This window comes from Ovis canadensis, chromosome 13, assembly GCF_042477335.2.
Source record: "Ovis canadensis isolate MfBH-ARS-UI-01 breed Bighorn chromosome 13, ARS-UI_OviCan_v2, whole genome shotgun sequence".
Taxonomy (NCBI): domain Eukaryota; kingdom Metazoa; phylum Chordata; class Mammalia; order Artiodactyla; family Bovidae; genus Ovis; species Ovis canadensis.
In genome coordinates this window covers 73,183,189-73,202,770 of record NC_091257.1, presented here as the reverse complement: position 1 = coordinate 73,202,770, position 19,582 = coordinate 73,183,189, and the positions used below count along the sequence as shown (strand labels likewise).

The 19,582-nt window shown below is 50.2% G+C and overlaps 1 protein-coding gene across 1 annotated transcript; it reads right to left on the bottom strand.

Annotated features, from left to right (window-relative positions):
* Window positions 1–6,105: 6,105 nt before the first annotated feature.
* ANKRD60 (ankyrin repeat domain 60) lies at window positions 6,106–18,666 on the bottom strand. Its single transcript, XM_069546349.1, has 5 exons — window positions 18,309–18,666; window positions 13,468–13,598; window positions 11,620–11,785; window positions 8,360–8,693; window positions 6,106–6,851 (listed from the first exon to the last, which is right to left on the bottom strand). Exons 1-4 carry the CDS (start codon window positions 18,664–18,666, stop codon window positions 8,389–8,391), a joined length of 960 nt encoding a protein of 319 aa, XP_069402450.1. The 3' UTR covers window positions 6,106–6,851; window positions 8,360–8,388.
* Window positions 18,667–19,582: the final 916 nt, after the last annotated feature.

Sequence of the window (19,582 nt, the reverse complement as noted above, 5' to 3'; positions counted from 1 at the left end):
TTCTATACATCTGTGTCTCTTTTGCTGTCTCGCAACAGGGTTATCGTTACCATCTTTCTAAATTCCATGTATATGTATTATACTGTATTGGTAGTTTTGTTTCTGGCTTACTTCACTCTGTATAATAGGCTCCAGTTTCATCCACCTCATTAGAACTGATTCAAATGTATTCTTTTTAATGGCTGAGTAATACTCCACTGTGTATATGTACCACAGCTTTCTTATCCATTCATCTGCTGATGGACATCTAGGTTGCTTCCATGTCCTGGCTGTTGCAAGCAGTGCTGCGATGAACATCGGGGTACACGTGTCTCTTTCAGTTCTGGTTTCCTCGGTGTGTATGCCCAGCAGTGGGATTGCTGGGTCATAAGGCAGTTCTATTTCCAGTTTTTTAAGGAATCAAAGTTAGATAGTTTAAAAGATATTCTATACTGTGCAGTTCCCTCCTCCAGGGGATCTTCCTGACCAATGGATGGAACCTGGGTCTCTTACATTGCAGGCAGATTCTTTACCATCTGAGCCACCAGGGAAGCCCCTATTCTATGCAAAGATCGAAACAGCATGAAATAAAAGAATGGAAAGCCCCTGGGGGTATAACATCTGAAGGGAGAGGAGAGGGCGGCGGTGGAGACACAGACACAGGGAACAGGCTTGTGGACACAGAGTGAGGGAGGAGAGAGTGAGGCAAATTGAGAGAGTGCACTGAAAATATATACCTTACCATAATGCGAGACAGCCAGTGGGAATTCGCTGAACAACGCAGGGAGCTCAACCTAGTGCTCTGGGACAACCTAGACGGGTGGGATGGGGTGGGAGGTGGGAGGTGGAAGGAAGGTTCAAGAGAGAGGGGACATGTACATTCATGTTGATGTATGGCAGAAACCAACACATACTGTAAATCAATTATCCACCAATTTTAAATAAATTTTAAAATAAAATGAATAAATAAAGGGAGAGGAAGAAATTAAACACAACAGGGTCTACAACCTGTACAGCTGGTTCCAGACGTCTGGAGGGACATTTTGGGTACCATTAGCCCATCTGCGGTCTCGCTGCGCCACCTGGTGGCCGCTGCGTCCACCCACCAGCGGCAACAGCGCTCAGCAGCGCCACCTGGCTGGCAACCTCGAGTTGACCCCTGGAGTCTTGGGAAGGGTCTTTTTCCTGAATTCAAGGCAGAGAGAGGAAGAAAATGCTCAGGAGCCCCGGGGGCCTGTCCTGCTATGGCTCTGATACAAGAAGGTGTCAGTGGGGTGTGATTACCTGCTCTCCATCTTGTGTTCTGCACTGCCTGGTGGTGCCCAGCCCAGGGGTCTGTCCTGTCAAGAAGGCTCTGGGTAGGCACCCCTTTGAGAGATGCTAGTATTTTACGTGTTTCACAAGCAGGGAAAGAAGCCCTCAGAGAGGTAACCGAGGTCTCACCCAGGAAGTCCTCCCAGACCGGCTGGCTCATGCCTGGAGAAGGATCATGGTCTGTGGTCAGACATAGTTCAGTACTGTCCCGTGCTTGCTAGAACCACGGTTTAGAGTCAGACATCCTCACTCTGCCATTTACATGCTGTGTGACTCTGGGCAACTTGCTGACTTCTCTGAGCTCCAGTTTCCTCAATGAAAACCAGGCCTGGATGGACTAGATCATGCTCAGTGCTGCTCAGCACCAGCATCCTTGGGAATCTGTTAGAAATCTCAATGGCACCCCACTCCAGTACTCTTGCCTGGAAAATCCCATGGACGGAGGAGCCTGGTAGGCTGCAGTCCACTGGGCGCTGAGAGTTGGATGCGACTCAGTGACTTCACTTTCACTTTTCACTTTCATGCATTGGAGAAGGAAATGGCAACCCACTCCAGTGTTCTTGCTTGGAGAATCCCAGGGACGGCGGAGCCTGGTGGGCTGCCGTCTCTGGGATCGCACAGAGTCGGACACGACTGCAGCAACTTAGCAGCAGTAGCAGCTCATGGCATACTGAATCCAGATCTCAGAAGAGGAAGCCCAGCCACCTGTGTCTTAATAAGCCCTTCCTGGGACCAATTTGCACTCCAGGTTGAGAACCTGTGACTCTCAGCATCTCTGAAACCACTAAATGAGACATTCGGAATGTCTGTTGGTCACTGAGTCATGTCTGACTCTTTGCAACCCCGTGGACTGTAGCCTGCCAGGCTCCTCTGTTTGTGGGATTCTCCAGGCAAGCATACTGGAGTGGGTAGCCATTTCCTTCACCAGGGGATCTTCCCCACCCAGGAATCGAACCCGGGTCTCCTGCACTGAAGTCAGATTCTTTACCGTTGGCACCACCAGGGAAGCCGTGTGAAATGTCTGGCCCAGGATAATTAATAAGTAAATGATTATTGTGATCCTCAAAGTTTGGAGAGTTCAGGTGGAAGGGGATTCTCTTCCTTTTTCATATCTTTTAGTTGCAAATATAACATATTGTGTTAAACATAGAATTACCTTATGACCCAGCGACTTCCCCTCCTGGGTATATACTCAAAAGAAACAGGTATTCAAACAAATCTTATATACCCATGTTCACAGCAGCATTATTCACAATGGTCAAAAGATGGAAACAACCCAAATGTTCATCAACTGACTAATGGCTTCATGATGGGATATTATTCAGCCGCAAAAAGGAATAGACAGCACTGGTCCACGCTGCAACATGGATGAACCCTGAAAACATTTCAGAGAAGTGACTACCTAACGTCACACATTGTAGGATTCTGTTTGTGTGCAATATCCAAAAATGGGCAGATCCACAGAGCCAGAGAATGGATTAGTGTTTGTCGAGGGGTGGGGACTGTTACTGGGTCCAGGTTTTGTTGTTTTTTTTTGTTTTTTAGGGTTGATGAAAATGTTCCAGAACTGGATAGGAGTGATGGTTACACCACACAGTGAATCCACTAATCATTAATGGCAAGTTTTATATTATGTGTCTTTCACCACCAGAATAGAAGACAAGACAGGCCTGCTGTGATCCTTCAGAGCTGTGCAGAGCAACCCTGCGACCCTGGAGTCAGCGATGCTAAGAGTTTAAGGACCTTTGACATCGTCCTTTTTGTTCAAATAAACTTATGTCCACGTTTCTTGGCTTCACCTCCTTTTTAGCATTCTAAGTCCATGAGCTTATACACATTTCCTGGGCAACTTGCTGCTTTTCACGTAATGACACAACACAGACAACCCTCATGGCCACGCCTTGGCCTGGACATCAAATCATTTGTTGTTGTTTTGTTTTGTTTTAATAGCTGCAAAATGTGGCACCATCCTTCCCCCATGGTGGGCACCTGGAGGGTTTCCAGGCACTCGCCACCAGAAACAGCTGCCATGAACATTGACACACGCATCTCATCATGAACGGGGGAGCCTTGTCTATGTTGTTACTCAGTTGCTCAGTCATGTCCAACTCCTTGTGACCCCATGGACTGCAACACACCAGGCTTCCCTGTCCTTCACCATCTCCCAGAGTTTGCTCAAACTCATCTCCATCAAGTCGGTGATGCCATCCAGCCAACTCGTTCTCTATTGCTCCCTTCTCCTATCCTCAATCTTGCCCACCATCAGGGTCTAATCGTCTCTGTAAGGGAGATTTACCCAGTGGGGTAGATGGGCCTTCTGAATGCCTACCTTGTAATCTGGCAAGGCTGTAGGACGCTGCAAGTTCCCCTCTGCAACACTAGAGGGAGCTGTGACCTAAACACTGGCGTACAAGGAGGCACACGCACACAGCACCACCAGATGGAACCAGTGTTTTATCATTTTTTCCAAACTGCAAATTGACAGTGCGCACCCACCCAAGGGGTAGAAAAGACGTTGCATGGAGGTACTGATTTGACTCGACAACTGGGGCGGCTGGCCTCCCTTGTTACACGCCCAGGTTTGGGGGATCCACGGACCCCCGCTGGACACAATGAATGCTCTCAGAAAATGTGTGTTTGATGGACAATTTCAGGGGTTCAGGTCAGGCTGAGAAGCCGTCTGAAAGTCCCCGTGGCTGAGCCCCACTCTCGAGTTTCCAGTGGGGCACAGGCTGCCGCAGCTCTGACATTTCCAATGAGCACAAACAGCCGCGTTTTTCTAAATGTTAATGGGCTTCTGTGCCCTCTGCTGGGTGCTGGCGTAGTCAGGACGCACTGCGGAGGCTGAGCTGAGAGGCTGGAATTTTCCTCTCGCGCTAGAGCTTTTCTTTTTTTTTTTTTTCCCTCTCTCTCTCTCCTGCAGAACTGGCCCTGAAGTTTTAAGTTCAGAAAGATTTTCTAGAAGTTGCTGCGGAAGCCTTGTACTTAATACTGAAATCAGCAAAGTTGGAGAGAAATGATCTCTCCCACCCTGTGAATGATTAGTTCTGGATGCAGACTCTCATGATATAAGGTTTGCTGAACATTTATGAGGCTTTCTGCATATGGGGAGTGTTTTGATTCCCCAGTGAGCAAACATTTTAAGCAAATTAAGTGGTGGTAGCAATATTAGTAATAATGGATACTATTTTTCAGGCATCTGCTCTGTGTCAGGCATTGCACCCCTCCCACGATGGCTGGGGCAGGTTTTATTTCCTGAATGCTATGGAAGAAGAAGCAGAGGTTCTGAGACATGCAGTTGCCTGGCCCAAGGCCACCTATCTGATGGCAGAGGGAAATCCTAAGTGGGACCTGCAGGGTAGCCGGCCCAGGTCCTTTCTGAAGACCACCCACACTGGTCATCACGACTAGGTTGGGATGGAGATGAGGGTCCCTGGAGAGGTGACAGTCTGCCCTGAGGTCATACACTAGCTAGGAGTGGAAATAAAAATAGAATCCCGGCCCACAGATACACTGAAAACAGACAATGTCATTAAATCCTAGCAAAACACTGCTACCTGCAGAAGGTGGCCCTATTTGTGTATCTTATAAAAAGAGTATTTAGGGGGTCAGCGGGGGGACCTGACCCTCTAACACCAAGCGGAGACTTTCCTCTTGTCAGAATTTAAAGGATTGAGAGCAATTTGAAAAGGGAGTAACTTTCTCACCCTGTGTTTTGATGGCACTCACTGCAGCACCAGGGCCACCTAAAGTCCCCTGAGGCGCCACCAGTGGGTGCCCTTCCGCTTCTCTGGGAAGGTCTGATCAGTGTCTATGCTGCAGAGAACGAAGCGTTCAGACCAGAGATGGAGGGAGGACCCGGCGGGCAGAACTCAAGCATGCAGACTCTCAGCCGAGTCTTTGGAGACAGATGGCCACATGCCCAAGGCCGGGGCAGGGACCTGGCGGCCAGGGGTCCACAGGGGTGGCCAAGGCGAGCGGCCATGTGGTGGGGGCACAGCTGTGCTCAGCGTGAGCCGCCCATCTCTCCAGAGAGGCTTTCCTGGCTCCGATGGCTATTTTCCTGGCTGACATAAGGCACCCTGGTGAGCAGGGTCCCCGAAGGCCAGGAGGTGCTGAGGGGTCAGAGGACATTGGACAACTCTTCCATGGGCTCCTGAGCTCAGAGATCATCTGTCTCTTGCTGATCAGAACTTGAGAGCCCAAGAAAGGGCTCTAAATAGTCCTAAATGTTTCTCCTCTCTTCCCCCTCCTCAATCATCAATAATGGAGCTCACTTTAGCCAGTCTGCACCAAGCTCTCAGCTGAGAAGAGCCGGCATGTACTGAGTGCCCCCACCCAACAACCTGGGGGACCAGACACCATGACCAACCTCCATCCTCCGACACCCCAGGGCCAGAGGGCAGAGCCACCAAGATGCAACCTGGGGTCCACTCTGACCCCCAGCCCTTACGTCCACGCTACCCTGGTAGCAATCCCACTCTGGCAATCGAGTTCAGTCTCACAGGAGATACAAGATACAGAGCAGGGAGATGGATATGATACCCAAGCAATTGACCATAACTCCGAGGGAGCCAGTCCCTCTCCACACAGAGATGAGGCCCACCTGGGCAAAAGCAGACCACCACTGAAGACTACCCTCAATATCTTGGGCCGAAAAGGATTTCAGGATCCTATACAAATGTTTGAGATCAACTCCTTTAAAAAAAAAATTCTGTTGGCTCCAAAGTATGACCCCACAAAACTTCAAATGTTGAATAAAATTATCTGCAAAGTGTAACATGATTGCAACCAATTGCAAATCAACTCTTCTGAGGCTGTGGACAAATTTTATTGACAAGGCAATGCAAGCTTATTTGACTAGAACAGCTCGGATGTTAAGATGGTCTGAAAGGAAAAGTCCCCAGGACCTACAGGAGTGTTCTAATGGCCCTGCCACAGACCAAGCAAAATGCATCACAGTTTGGAACTTGCTCAGCTCCTGGCCAAGGGTTCAGCTGAACTGGGGGCGATGAAAACAGAGGGCTTCCCTCCAAAGTTTTGGGGACAAGTGTCAGGCAGGTGACTCTCCTAACAATAAAGACAGGAGAGCAGAACTCCCGGAAAACCCATGACTGTGAGTCACACCCCTTGTTAAGTTAAGAGGGTGCCCAGGTCCCCCTGCCAACACACCTCATTAGCTAAATGAACTGACCCCACTGGGTGAGGCTATTTAATATCTGCCTATTGACTTTGGGGAACATCTGCCAAAAACAAGATCTCTGTTTTGACATAGTTGATGCCGAGCTGTATTTTCTTTTTCCCTGACTATTATTTGTCAAACAGATTGCTGAGCTGGGTCCAGTCACGTCCACCAAGCGTAAAGCCACATCATCAACACGGATCTTCCTTGCAAAGACAGCAGGAAATGCGGCCCATTGATGTAAAAGCTGAATCCAGTTCCAGTTCTTGGGATGTAAGTTGGAGAGAAGGGCGGCTGGGATGCAGTGCCATTTTCCAGCTCTTTAAAAATCAGAACTTCAGAACCAGGGTTCCTTAGAAAACGAGTAAGTTCAGGTCTGAAACCAAAAGAAAAAAGAAAATAAAAATCGGCAAAAGCACGTAACATAACTGCAACAGCAGAGGGACTGCTGCCACACAAACTGGCCCCGGAAGCTGTGTCAGGACTCAGGGCTTCAGAGAGACACGCGTGGCTGTGGGTGCGAGGGTGGGCAGCACCGCCCAGGAACAGCCGCGGCCGTTCCCACCCTGAGGCGTCGGAGCCAGGGAACAGTCCGAGGAGTCCTAGCCTGTGTCCACCCATCTCCCACGTGAAACAAGTTAGTTTGATGACGCTTGGCAGGCCCATCCACGGCCTCGAATCTTCTCCTTTTGTACCATATGCTGCTGTTAAAATAATTCAAAAGAAAAGAAAGTGAAAGTCGCTCAGTCGTGTCCGACTCTTTGCGACCCCATGGATTATACAGTCCATGGAATTCTCTAGGCCAGGATACTGGAGTGGGTAGCCTTTCCTTTCTCCAGGGGATAATTCAAGCCAACACTTAAAAATCAGGATTTAGATTAAAAAGCCGGGTTCCCGGCTCTGGAAAGCTCTAGCTGCCTTTGGCTCACTTACTGCTGGAGCTGAGTGGCAGCATCTTCTTCAGGCAAGGTTGGAGGCGGGGGGGGCGTTGGTACATGTCAGTCTGCTCCAGTCCTCACCCCTCCGTCTGGTCTCCCACACCCAGCTCATCACTCACATGGCAGCTTTTGTGGGCTGTCAAGCCTAGAGCCCAGCATAAACGCTGCCCCCTAGTAAGGATGCTGGAGCTCCCCCAGTTCTATAAGGACAGGAGAAAGCTAGTGTAGGGGAGGAGAGTGCTTGGACTTTTGGGGATGGGACAAGAGGACAAAAAGAAGCTGCCAGTTCAAACTCTCTCCTTTACGAGCTGTCGTCATCTTTTGCACTGGTCTCCTTTAAATCCAATGTCAACTCACCCCCTTTCACCAAGAGTAACCGTGTGCCCTTTGTGGGCAACCAAGCTCGGATGTCGTCTGGCCAGCCTAGCTTCCCACCCCAACCCTACCTCTGACTCAGACAGCAGACCCCTCCAGGAAGGCTCAGGAAAACTTCTGGAACATTGCGAGCTCAGGGAGCATTTTGTTCCATGAATTTAACAAGCTGGAATTCACAGGTGACACTGCCCACCACCCGGCGACAACTGCCCGCCCTGGTTTTGTACCATAACAACAAGAACTACTCTCATTGTGTCCATTACCCCGTTAGGCAGATGCATTAGATGGTGTCCGGACAGGAGAGGAGGTAATTGGTCCCCATCACCCCAAGCAGTGTTCCTGGGTATAATGAACAAATAGCTCGAAATTAAAGGCTGGCGTGGGAGTCTGTTAGGTCCATAATGGGTTAGGAAATGAACACAAAGTCACCCACTTCTATCAATATTCTCCCCACGTCATTTGCAAACAGGACAGATCATTTCGTGCCTGATTCAGATTAATTGCCATGTTTCCCTGAATTTCTGCTCACCACGGCCACTGTTCACCGTGGACCTGAACTCAGGAAAGTTACCTCGAGTCAGTGTCAACATGCAAACGTTCCTACACCTTGCTCTCCTTCTTGGTGCCGAACCCGGACTTGACTCTCTGAAAAGCCTTGTTCACCACAGGGTCCAGTGGGTCCTTAGTCCCCATCTTCACCAGCCAGTAGAAGAGGAACATCCGTCGCTCGCTCTGGGTACGGTTCAGGCGGCGGGCGACAGACATGGGCGTCTCCCCCTTGGCATCCTTGTTGTTGATGGAGGCCCCATAGTTGAGCAGGAGGCTGATACAGTCCAGCCGGCTCATGGCTGCAGCCACATGCAGGGGCGTCCTGCCCACGGGGGATCTTCCCTGACAGTTGGCACCTGGGAAATAAAAGAGTGGGCTCAGGGAGGGCCACCCTGCTGGCCAGAGCCAACCTTCAGAAACCTGTTCAAGAAGAGACTCACAGGGAGGGGCCGAGGTTTGGAAAGGAATAGTTGGGAGAATGAATAACTGCTCCCCACCCTGGTACCCAGTGCCATGAAGGGGTCACTCCTGTATCCCCCCTACCCAGCATCCAGCCCTGCTTTACCCTCAGGCTCCTCTTGTCGCAGACAAAGACCTTTCTACAATCCTCGCTCAAATCCTTGGGGCAATGTTCTGGGTCTCCACTGCTCTGTCCTACCCACCTCGCCTTATCACTCCAGTATTACCCACCCCACCCCCCACTCAGCAATCTTCCTCCCCCACCACTCCATGCTTCACTTACACCAGCCTTCTGGCTTTATCCTTGCAACACACCTACTCCCTTATCTTGCCTCAGGATCTTTGCACATGCTGTTTCCTTTGCTAAAAACACTCTCATACTTTTCTCTCCCCCCTTGGGGTAACTCTATGTTTCTTGAGGTTTCATTCACTTCCTCAGGAAACCGCTCCTTAGTCCTCCTCCCCCAGAACCCCCCTGTGCACAGTTTAGTCATATCTGACTCTTTGTGACGCCGCAGACTGCACCCCGCCAGGCTCCACTGTCCCTGGCATTCTGCAGGCAAGAATGCTGGAGTGGGTTGCCATGCCCTCCTCCAGGGGACCTTCCCACCCCAACAACTGAACCCACATCTCTTGCATCTACCTATGTAGGACGGTTCTTTACCCCTGAGCCGTCTGGGGAGCCCCTGCATTTCGTTCAATAGATGTTCTGCGTCTCCAGAACATTCCGCGCACGACTGACCATGGAATTAATTATTTGTAATAATTTGCTGACTTCCCTTCATAAACTCCACATGGGCAGAAAACACGCTTGTTTTGATCATTGCTGTTTTCATCCCCAGCACGTAGCCTGGGCGATGCCTGGAGAAGACGGGCGCCTGGAAGATGTCAGAGGCTGAGCAGCCTGACTCACGGACAGACTTCACTTGGCTTGAATCCCTCACTGCCTCCCACAGATGGGTGGGCTAATGACAGGTGTCCAATATAGACTTGTTGAATTGAATCAAATTCTGGGTAACAAATACCATTGACAGAGAGAACAAGGCAATTCAATTACACGCAGCTGACATTTCGGTAGCCAGTTTTTATGAGCTATGACTGGTCAGTGAGGTAAAGTTTTAAATGGGTTCTCACAACACCCTGCCTTGGCCCCGGCACCTCTTTATAGCTACTGTCTGCAAAGGACAGAAAACTTTGCCAAGCCGGCTGTAATTTTTTAACTGGTGCTTTCAAATACATCACAGTTCCATCAGAGTCAAAATGACTTTTTATGAGCTTAAAGGACTGCTGGGCCGAGAAAAGCCCATATTTCATCCTACAACAGGAGAAGTGCAGAAAGAGGGGAGGACCGTCACAAAAACCCCTACCCATCACAGACACACGGCCTGTCATCCTGCCCAAGCACTGGAGATGTTTTCCCAGGTTGGTTGGTGAAAGTGGGGGAATAGCACAGAGAGCCTGGGATCAAGGCCAAAGGCTGGGAAGAGAGGGTCCAATCTGGAGCCAAGTTGATGTGGGAGATCCTCAGATGAAGCCCCCTCCTGAGCCCCAAGGAGTGTGTGCGTGCTCAGTCATGTCTGACTCCATGCAACCCCAAGGATTATAATCCACCAGGCTCCTCTTCCCTGGGAGTCTCCAGACAAGAATACTGGAGTGGGTTGTCATTCCCTTCTCCAGGGGATCTTCCAGACCCAGGGATCAAACAGGCAACTCCTGCATTGGCAGGCAGGTTCTTTTATCACTGAACCACCTGGGAAACCAGTGATCAAATACTATGTGCTTTTTCTGGAGGAAGCTGGTGGCCTGGGATGTCTGACATGGTTTTCTCATGTTTTTGAATGGTCTACACCTCAATCCCAGGCCTCTTTTCCCCAAAACACTCTACATCCAGGAAAGATAAAACGTACTCCCAAAGAACTCCCCAGGCAAAGCCCTTTAATTGGGAGACAAGCCAGGCTAAGGCTTCTGTGTCTGTGGACAGAGAGAGTAATTGCTCTTTGGTGGAGGAGAGATGAAAACAAGGGTGTGGGACAAATAATTCAAAGGCTTGGAGAAAGGAGACTGGCCAGCCTGCCAGCCACCAAGGGAGGGATGTCAGCATGGGGCTAGACTCCTTGGGCAGAAAAGGGACCCGAGGTGAGGAGGAAATAACAGGATGGGTTGGGAATATCCCCAGCGGGATCTGGTTGGACACTATGAACCAGGAAGCCCTGTGATTTGGTGTCCTGAAAAATTCTGACTTCCTGAGCCCTGGCCAAGAGAGGCAATATAGCCTCTCTTGGCCTCAGTTAGCATGTCCTCAGCCCCCTCAGACAGTGACCAGGTGGCCCAATGGGGACCTTAATTGGTGGTTGACAAACTTAGGTCCAGGAAACCACTACTGAGTGAACCAGGAGGACAAGCCACTGTGTCCCCCTTGCCTGCAAAAGACCCCTACTCTTGAACATAATCAGTGGACATGAAAAAGAAGCTGATCCGCTCAGTCATGTCCGATTCTTTGCGACCCCATAGACTGTTGCCTACCAGGCTCCTCCATCCATGGGATTTTCCAGGCAAGAATACTGGAGTGGGTTGCCATTTCCTTCTCCAGGGGATCTTCCCAACTCAGGGATTGAATCCAGGTCTCCCACATTGCAGACAGACGCTTTACCATCTTAGGCACCAGGAAAGCCCCTCAATGGACATGAGTTTGAGTTGACTCTGGGAGATGGTGAAGGACAGGGAAGCCTGGCATACTGCAGTCCATGAGGTTGCAAAGAGTCAGACATGACTTAGTGACGGAACACCAGCCATGTGAACACACCCAGCCGCTATGAGATTTACCATGTTCTAGAAGGTACTGCACAGCCTCCGAGTGACCCCTGTGTGAGGCAACATACAAGGCCACGAACGCTCTCTGGGAAATCCACTTCTTCCACTGCCTGTCGTCAAAACGCCCCGAATTTGCAGTTCGGTAGAAAGTGTCTTCGGCAACACCGAGGCAAGCCAGCTGGATGAGACACACAGTTACACGCGTGAGTCTCAGTGACTTCAGGAACACAGAGGCACCTGGCTGGTGGGTCCTGGGACACCCTGGTGGGGAAGTCAGCTCAGATGCCACATGCAGGAGGTGGATGGGACAGGCCGGGTTGGGGGGGTTGGCAGCACCCCCTAGGGGAGGGAGAAGCTGGAAACCAGCCAGGGGTATCTCTCTCTGCACGTCCAGGAAACACAAATTTACCACGAGACAGGCTTGGGAGGCAGGAAATTCTTCCTGTCCATGTTTTGAAGAGAGAAAAATAGCTTTTCTGGGTGTCCAGAGGAAGGGGGCTGCAGCCCTGAAGGAAGACCCCCGCCAACACTGAACACTCCCTCCCCCAAGGGAGCACGCACTCCTAGAGAGAGCTGATGAACCCTGGCCTTCCGGGCTATTCTTAGGCCCATTGTCTCCGGTGACGTTTGGGACTCTGAGCTCTGCTTTCAGGTGAATAACAGCCCTCGGACATAATCTTCTCAGGGAGAATTGAAGTTCTGAGCCCTGGAGGAAGGCTACAGCTCCAACAGAGAGGAACCCAGTCCCTGGTGCAGGGGGGTGATGACAGTTCTGGCCCAAGACAAGTTGGGGGGGACTCACCCCACATTCCGAACAAGAGTCAGAAAACCCAGAATGGACACAGCCCAAGAGGAGTCCAGGGAAGGCAGAGGAGGGGGAGAAAGGCAGAGAAGGAACCAGAGAGTTAAGGCCCTTGCTCCAGGGCAGCAGGGTTGCTGGGTCGGCCCTGACTTCCTAGAACCACCGTGGCTCCCCAGAACCCCATCCCAACCACCCCCCCATCCGCATCCCGGCCAGAAGTAAACTCTCCTCCACAAGTTCCTCGCTTCTCATCCGAATTTATTTTCCACAAAGGACGTGCACTCACCCCCTGTGTCTGAGCGATTCACCTTCACTGTTGGGTAGACATTTCCTCCTCCTGTCTCACTCCCACCACCCCCCTGCCCCCGCCCCATACCAGAGCCCTGCTCAAGGCCTGGCCAAGGGTTAGGGCTTCTGTGTTTCCAAGCCTCTCCCTGTCAGGCGGGGGCAGACCCTTGGGACTTATTTTATTTTTGCAGCGACGAACGCTCTGAACCACACAGTTCCAACTTATCTGGCGTCCTCCGCTGTTAAATTAGGTTTTCAACTTTACCAGATAAACTTGTGGTGCTAGTGGTAAAGAATTCGCTTGCAATGCAGGAGACCCAGGTTCGATCCCTGGGTCAGGAAGCTCCCCTGGAGAAAAGAATGGCAACCCACTCCAGTACCCTTGCCTGGAGAATCCCATGGACAGAGGAGCCGGGTGGGCTACAGTCCATGGGGTGGCAAAGAGTTGGACACAACTGAAGAGACTTAGAACGCATGCAAATATACACGTGAATAGGAAAAGGGCTGCCCTGGTTCCTTTCGGAGTGGAGTGACTGGGTTACAAATCACAAGTCCGTGGACAGGGAGAAACCGCAAAGGCAAACGGCAAATGGAAACACATGATTTGATCATGATGACAAGTCGTTGTTATTCTCTCTACTCTGTAACTTTCAACAAATATTCACAGTAAAGAACAAGCAACTTCCCCCTACACACACACACACACACACACACACAATCTACAGTTGCTTCATGAAGTATAATATCCATTTAAAGAAGCATGAAAACACCTTACTGGAATCCCCTTCCACAGCCGCCAAAACCAGTTCCGTCCATCCATCATAGTGCCAGATACATAATGAAATAATTCCACCAGGAATAACGTCGTGGAACTTCAGCGTAGCATCATCCATCAAAATTCCTATGGGGAATAATTTTTATCTTTAAAAAGAAAAATCAGGCATTAAAGATAAATTGTTACACTGGTTTAGTTAAGAGATTATCTTATTTGTGATATTTGGGTATCACAAAAATACTTTGAGACACTTGAGCACTAGTCTCATCTGAAAGAACCACATATATCTGTTTGTGGTAGCTGATATTTTTTAGAAAATTAATTTGGCTTAACTCAAAGAGAAGCCAAACCTTCCCCCACCAAAAAAAAAATAATAAATCATAAAATTCTGTAATTATAACTTGCGTGTGTGTAAGCCAAGTCGCTTCAGTAATGTCCGACTTTTTGCCACCCTATGGTCTGTAGCCTGCCAGGCTCCTCTGTTCATGGGATTCTCCAGGCAAGAATGCTGGAGTGGATTGCCATGCCCTTCTGCAAGGGGATCTTCCCAACCCAGGGATCAAACCACACCTCTTATGTCTCTTGCATGGACAGGCAGGTTCTTTACCACTGGCGCCACCTGGGAAGCCCAATTATAACTTGACCCATCACACAAAAATACATGAAGTGAACAAAAATCATTTCAGGAGGCCAACTCTAAGTAGAACTACTTGAAGTAACTGTACATTACAGACAGGTAATACAAGTGGTTATACAAGTTATATACCTTTAAACTAAAATACTAATTCTGGTTAATCTCGTCATCAGTTAGCTTAAAGAGGTAATAATGAAAAACAATGTTGGATATTTCAAATTATAGCCTATGGCAGCATTTCTCAACCTCTGCACTCGTGACCCTTGGGGCCGAATGACTATCTGCTGTGTGGTCTTCCCGGACATTGCAGGGTCTTTACAGCATTCCTGGCCTCTACCCCCAAGGTGGCAGCAGCCCGCTCAGCTAGGTGTGACCACTGAAATGTCTCTAGACATTGCCAGATGGCTTCCAGGGGGACAAAACTGCCCCAGTGGAGACCCTAAGGTAATATGAGCATCTCCACGTCAACCCCCACCATAATTTGGACTTGGTGTGGAAGAATATCCTGTCTATGTGCCATCACCCAAAACTGTCCCTTACTCATGCTCTTGGGGGAAGATGGTCAGAATTAGTAGAAAAGGACTGTAGAACATTTTAAGAAAATGAAGTTGATTTCAGTTTACCTTTGGAAATACACACACACATCTTCCTACCTGGCCACCTGTAATCTAGCGGAAGGATTAATCTGCTTTTTCCAATAAGCAGACCTAAGAATGGAATGTTTCAACTCTGCCCAGGGTGGATTATCATTATTCCGAGTAGAATTTGTGAGCATTTTTGGTTTCATGATTGAGTGATTACTAAGTGCCAGTACTCAGCACCCACATTCTTTAATCCTCACGACAAGCCAGGTTTGGCTGTTCCATTTGCTGCAAAAGCAGATGGAGGCTCACGTGGCCAGTGAACAGCAACACCAGGACTCCAACCAGCCCTGCCTCTCCTCGATGCCCTGTGCCGCTCACTCTAGACTTTGTTGGCACCCTTTGGTTCCCAGCAACTCCAGTTGGTGGATGGAAACATGGAATAGCGATTAGCAAATCTGTTAATTAGGGTCTTATTTGTGGTTGTCACACTGAGGATAATCAGTAATTAGTTTAAGTAAGACAACTCGACGACTTCCTAAGAACTTTGAAAAAACTGGAGCAAGGCTGTGTTTCTCCGAGAAAGGCAAGAGCACAATTCACACCAGCTAAACAGCTCTTAGAGAAAATCAGAGCACATTCTCCTTTTACAGGCAGGCAGCAACTGCCTTCGGCTTAGACAAATACTAATTATCACCACCTAAATAAATTATTAGAGTTGACAACAGACGTGGGAAGGCGACCTGCCTCCAGGAGAACGCTTCACCCCCTTTTAGAGTTAAGTCTTTCAAGGTTTTCACAAACATTATCTCATTTGATCCTCCCTGGCAACCTTTGAGGTGGGTAAAGAAGCATCAGACTGATTATTTATTGGCAGAAGCCCAAATTTCTTCCATCATCGTGGTATACCTTCTCTCTTTCTTGTTTGCCATCAACAGTAAGGACGGCAACCGCAAGAGAGGTCAAGCTTCTAACAGTTGCTAAGTGCTTGCTGACTAACAGGATTGTGACATCAGTGTTAAGCCACTTCGTCTCTTTCTTTCCCTCTTAGCTTTCTTGAATGTATCGCTCGGCATAGCTCATGGGTGAAAATAAATTAACAGGAGGGGTGTCAGACATCTGCAGTTCAGGACACATAATTCTTGAACTACTTGCTTTGGAACTCTAAGTACTTCCATAGCTCACTTCAGTTTTAACACATTAAATCCAGGTACATTTCTTTCCACATAAAATCTTGAAAAGGCTCTTAAACATCTTCCAAATACTGCTCTAGCAAAGCAAATACATCATGAAAAATGCTTAACCAATTTCCAAGAGGGCAAAGGAAAGGACTTTGGTCTTCAGTATGCCTTCTGAGTTTCTGGAGTCGTTTTTGCCTAAAGGAGGAAACGGCACTGAGGATTCCGGAGCTAATGGGGCTGTGGTTTGCAAATCAGGAAACTGAGCCCCAGAAGGGCAATGTCTGGGAGCTTGGAGCTCAGGGAGACAGGCTGCTTCAAGTCTTCATCTCTATTGCTTCACAGCCCCTGCAGTATAACTGCAGTCTCTCTGCGCCACCGGCTGTTTACTTTCTCTGTGCAGCAGCCCAGAGAGCTATTTTCTACCTTTGTTTTCTTGTTTTTGCATTGATTTCAAGCAGGTGGGGAGATGGTGGAGGCTGGGGGGCTTTGATCCTGCTCTAATATTCTAAATATCATAGGGATGGGATGGGGACAACCAGACTCACGGGCTGAGGGAAGGAGACCCTAGGGGGAGAGGATATGCTCTGGACCCTCGCTCTCCACTGGATGTCTCCCATGTGGGGTTTATCTGGATAGGGGACCTTGGAGTCCTGAGTCAGTCACAGTGAGCTTTGGGTGCTGGGTTCTGATTCTGGTTGGGCTAGCTTTGAGCTCCTGACATGGGCAAGGAGGCAGCTTGAGATTTAAGGTCCTGATATGGACTGGGTCAGTGCCAGTATTTGGGGTTCAAATGTGGACAGGGTTTGAGATTTGGGGTTCTGATGGAGGCAAGGTTTGCGCTCTGCCTGGGGGTCCTGATATGGGAAGGATCTGTTCTGGGATGTAGAGTCCTTCTGTGGGAAGGATTTGTTTTGGCATTTGGGGGTCCTGGATAGCATAGGGATGAGGAATCGGACAGGTCTGCCCTGGGACTCAGGTGTCTCAGTGGTGACAGGTTCTGCTATGAGATTCGGAGTCCTAATATAGGCAGGGTTTGGTCTTGAACTTGGGGTTTAAATGTGACTGAGGCTGATGTGGGATTTGGGTTTCAAACACAAGCAGAGTTTGCTTTGAGTCTGGGGGGTCCTCATGTAGGCAAGGCTTGTTTTGAGCTTTGGCTTCCTTACACACATATGGCTGGCTTAAACCTCTGAGTGCAAACGTGATTTCCATGGAGGTTTGGGGTTCAGATATGGGTACACTGGACTTGAGTTTTGGGGTCCGATTGTGGGCGGAATCTGTCTCATGCCTTGGAGCTCTTCTGAAGACTCTTGGCCTGGGCTTCTGGTGTGGTCACAGTGAGCTGTCAGATGTGGGCAGAGTTCATTTTGGGGTCTGACATCCTTATGTAGACAGAGATGGCTGATGGGGTGGGGTTCAGATGCGTGACTGGTTAGGCGGAGATGAGGGACTCAGAATTGAGCACATCTGCTCTGGGATTCAGGTTTCTGTTGTGAGCAGGGGGTCACTTGGGGATTGTATTTGAGGTTCAAACATGAGTATGGTTTGTGGAGAGATGTGGGTTCTGAGGCTCACAGCGTTTAAGGCTCTAGTGTCCTGGAGTCTACATGGTTGCTGGAGGACTCGGGGTTCTCACGGTCACTTGGTTAGTCTGGGGATTAAGGGGTTCAGTCTTGGGCAGATTGGTTCTTGGCTTGAGGGCCCTGAAGTGAGCAGGGCTTGTTCCAAGCTCTAGTGTCCGTGTGTGGACACTTTGCCAAAGAATCCAGGGTTCTGAAGTGGTCACGGTAACCCTGGAGATTTGGGGCAAGTTTTGGGCAGGCTTGTTCCGGGCTTGGGGTCCTTGCATGGATACAACTGGATGGCGGATTGGGGGTCCTGGTGTCCCACAGCGTAGCAGACACTAGAGGTTTGCCTCCACTTGGGGGCCTGACATAAGCAGGTTTGTGGGGTCTGCTGAGGACAAACGTTTCAGGCTTGAGGTCTTGTGTGGCACTGCTGGCTTTGGGACTTGGGTCCCTGATGAAGAGAGACATGGCAGTCTGAGGGTCTGGGTGTCTGAGGGTCCTAGGAGGGTGGGCAGTATCTGCTTTGGGATTGGGGCCTCTGACCTGGACCGGGTTGTCTCAGGTTGGCAGGATGGACTAGACAGCTGGCGTTGAGATTGGAGGATTTGCTACAGATCAGGGTCTTGCTGTGGACAGGGTTTGCCTGGAGATCTGAGGTCTAACATGAACCTGGCTTTTCTGGATTGGGAAGTCCCTAGGTGGCCAGGATTGGCTTTTCCACCTGGAGTTTCATGGTGTGGGGTTTGTTTTGACCCATCTGGGGGTCCTTGTCTGGGTGGGCTTCCCTTGCCCCACTGTAGGTTCAGAGGGGACTTGGCAGCTGGGGTGGAGAGGAGTACACTTGGCCAGGAAAGGGGTCGGGCAGGGGCCACCTTGGTCCAGGTACTGCAGCCGCTGCAGGTTGAAGGGAATGCCGGCTGTTAGATCCAGCTCCTCTTTGAGCTCCCGCACCGTCATGTTGCTGCGGCAGTTTGTCACTCGGAACATCTCCCCGGAATCTTCCAGCAGCACTCGCATGGCAAAGACATCCGGGACCACGTCAGTCGCCTGGTTCACGGCCTGCGGGTCCCCGACGTGGTTCTGGCCGCGGGTGCGGGCCGGGAGCTGGGGGGAGTGGGGCCGCGGGCCGGCCGAGTCCGCCCCGGGCGTGGGCGGCCAGGCCGCAGCGGGGTCAGGGCGAATGGTGCCTCCCCCCGGCGGCGTCGCTGCCTCCGCCGCCCCCCTCCTCATGGCCCGCCGCCCGGCCCCAGCCGCTTGGGCCCGTCTTGAGCGCGTAATCCCAGCTCCACGAAGTGGCCGCGCGTCACTGGCGCCCCCACCCCTCCCCCGACAGGTGACCCCACCTCCCCGCGGTGGGCCGATGGGCTGCAGTTAACCAAAGCGGGCTTCACGTGGGCCTGGTGCAGCTTCTTGAATAAGGGGAATGGGCACCGGCGCTTCTAAAACAGTGGGGAGATTTACTGAGATCAATACAGAGGCATCGCCACGAGGCGTGCGCCCTCGCACCACACCCCCAGCTCCCCTTCCCAGCTGAACGTCAGGTCCTTTAAGTGGGAAAACTGTGGCCTCTTCTCCTCTACACTCATTGCACAATTCGGGGCCAACTACCTGTAGGAATTATGCCTGAATAACGCTCTAAATCATCTCTGCGTGCATCGTCTATGGAGAGTTGTAAAGTGCAGTCTTTAGTCATGCTTTAAAATCGCATTTCGAGCATGAATGAAAAAGGCAACATTGCAGAAATATGACTCCTTTCAAGCAGATCTGGACCCAACCTGACAGTGAGGGGTGGGGGGAAATAAAAGATACTGGGCTACCCTGGAAGTGGGAGATGGACCTTCCCCAAAATTTGCAAATCTGCACTGAAATCCATCAGGGCTGAAAACGCTCTGGGATTCTTGGAGTGAGAAAGGGCCAAAGAAAACACTATGAGAAGGACAGTGAAGGACACGTCCACTTAGGGACGGTGTGAGACAGTTCTGTTGCTGAGATGCTTTTCAAAGCAGTCCTGTTGGTGAGAAACCAGCTTGTGCTTTTCCGTTATACTGCCAGAGGAGGCTGAGTGCCAGTCAGATCACAGACACTCAACGCTGCATCTATGAACTAACATGTAAAGACCTAAACTGTTGAGAAACCTACAGGAGAG

Coding starts and splice junctions, on each gene's coding strand:
- ANKRD60 (XM_069546349.1), bottom strand. CDS start 18,666: ATGAGGAGGGGGGCGGCGGAGGCAGCGACGCCGCCGGGGGGAGGCACC. Junction 13,599..18,308: donor GCTGCAGTACCTGGACCAAG/GTGGCCCCTGCC, acceptor TATTCCCCATAG/GAATTTTGATGGATGATGCT. Junction 8,694..11,619: donor GCAGTACCTTCTAGAACATG/GTAAATCTCATA, acceptor TTTATTTCCCAG/GTGCCAACTGTCAGGGAAGA.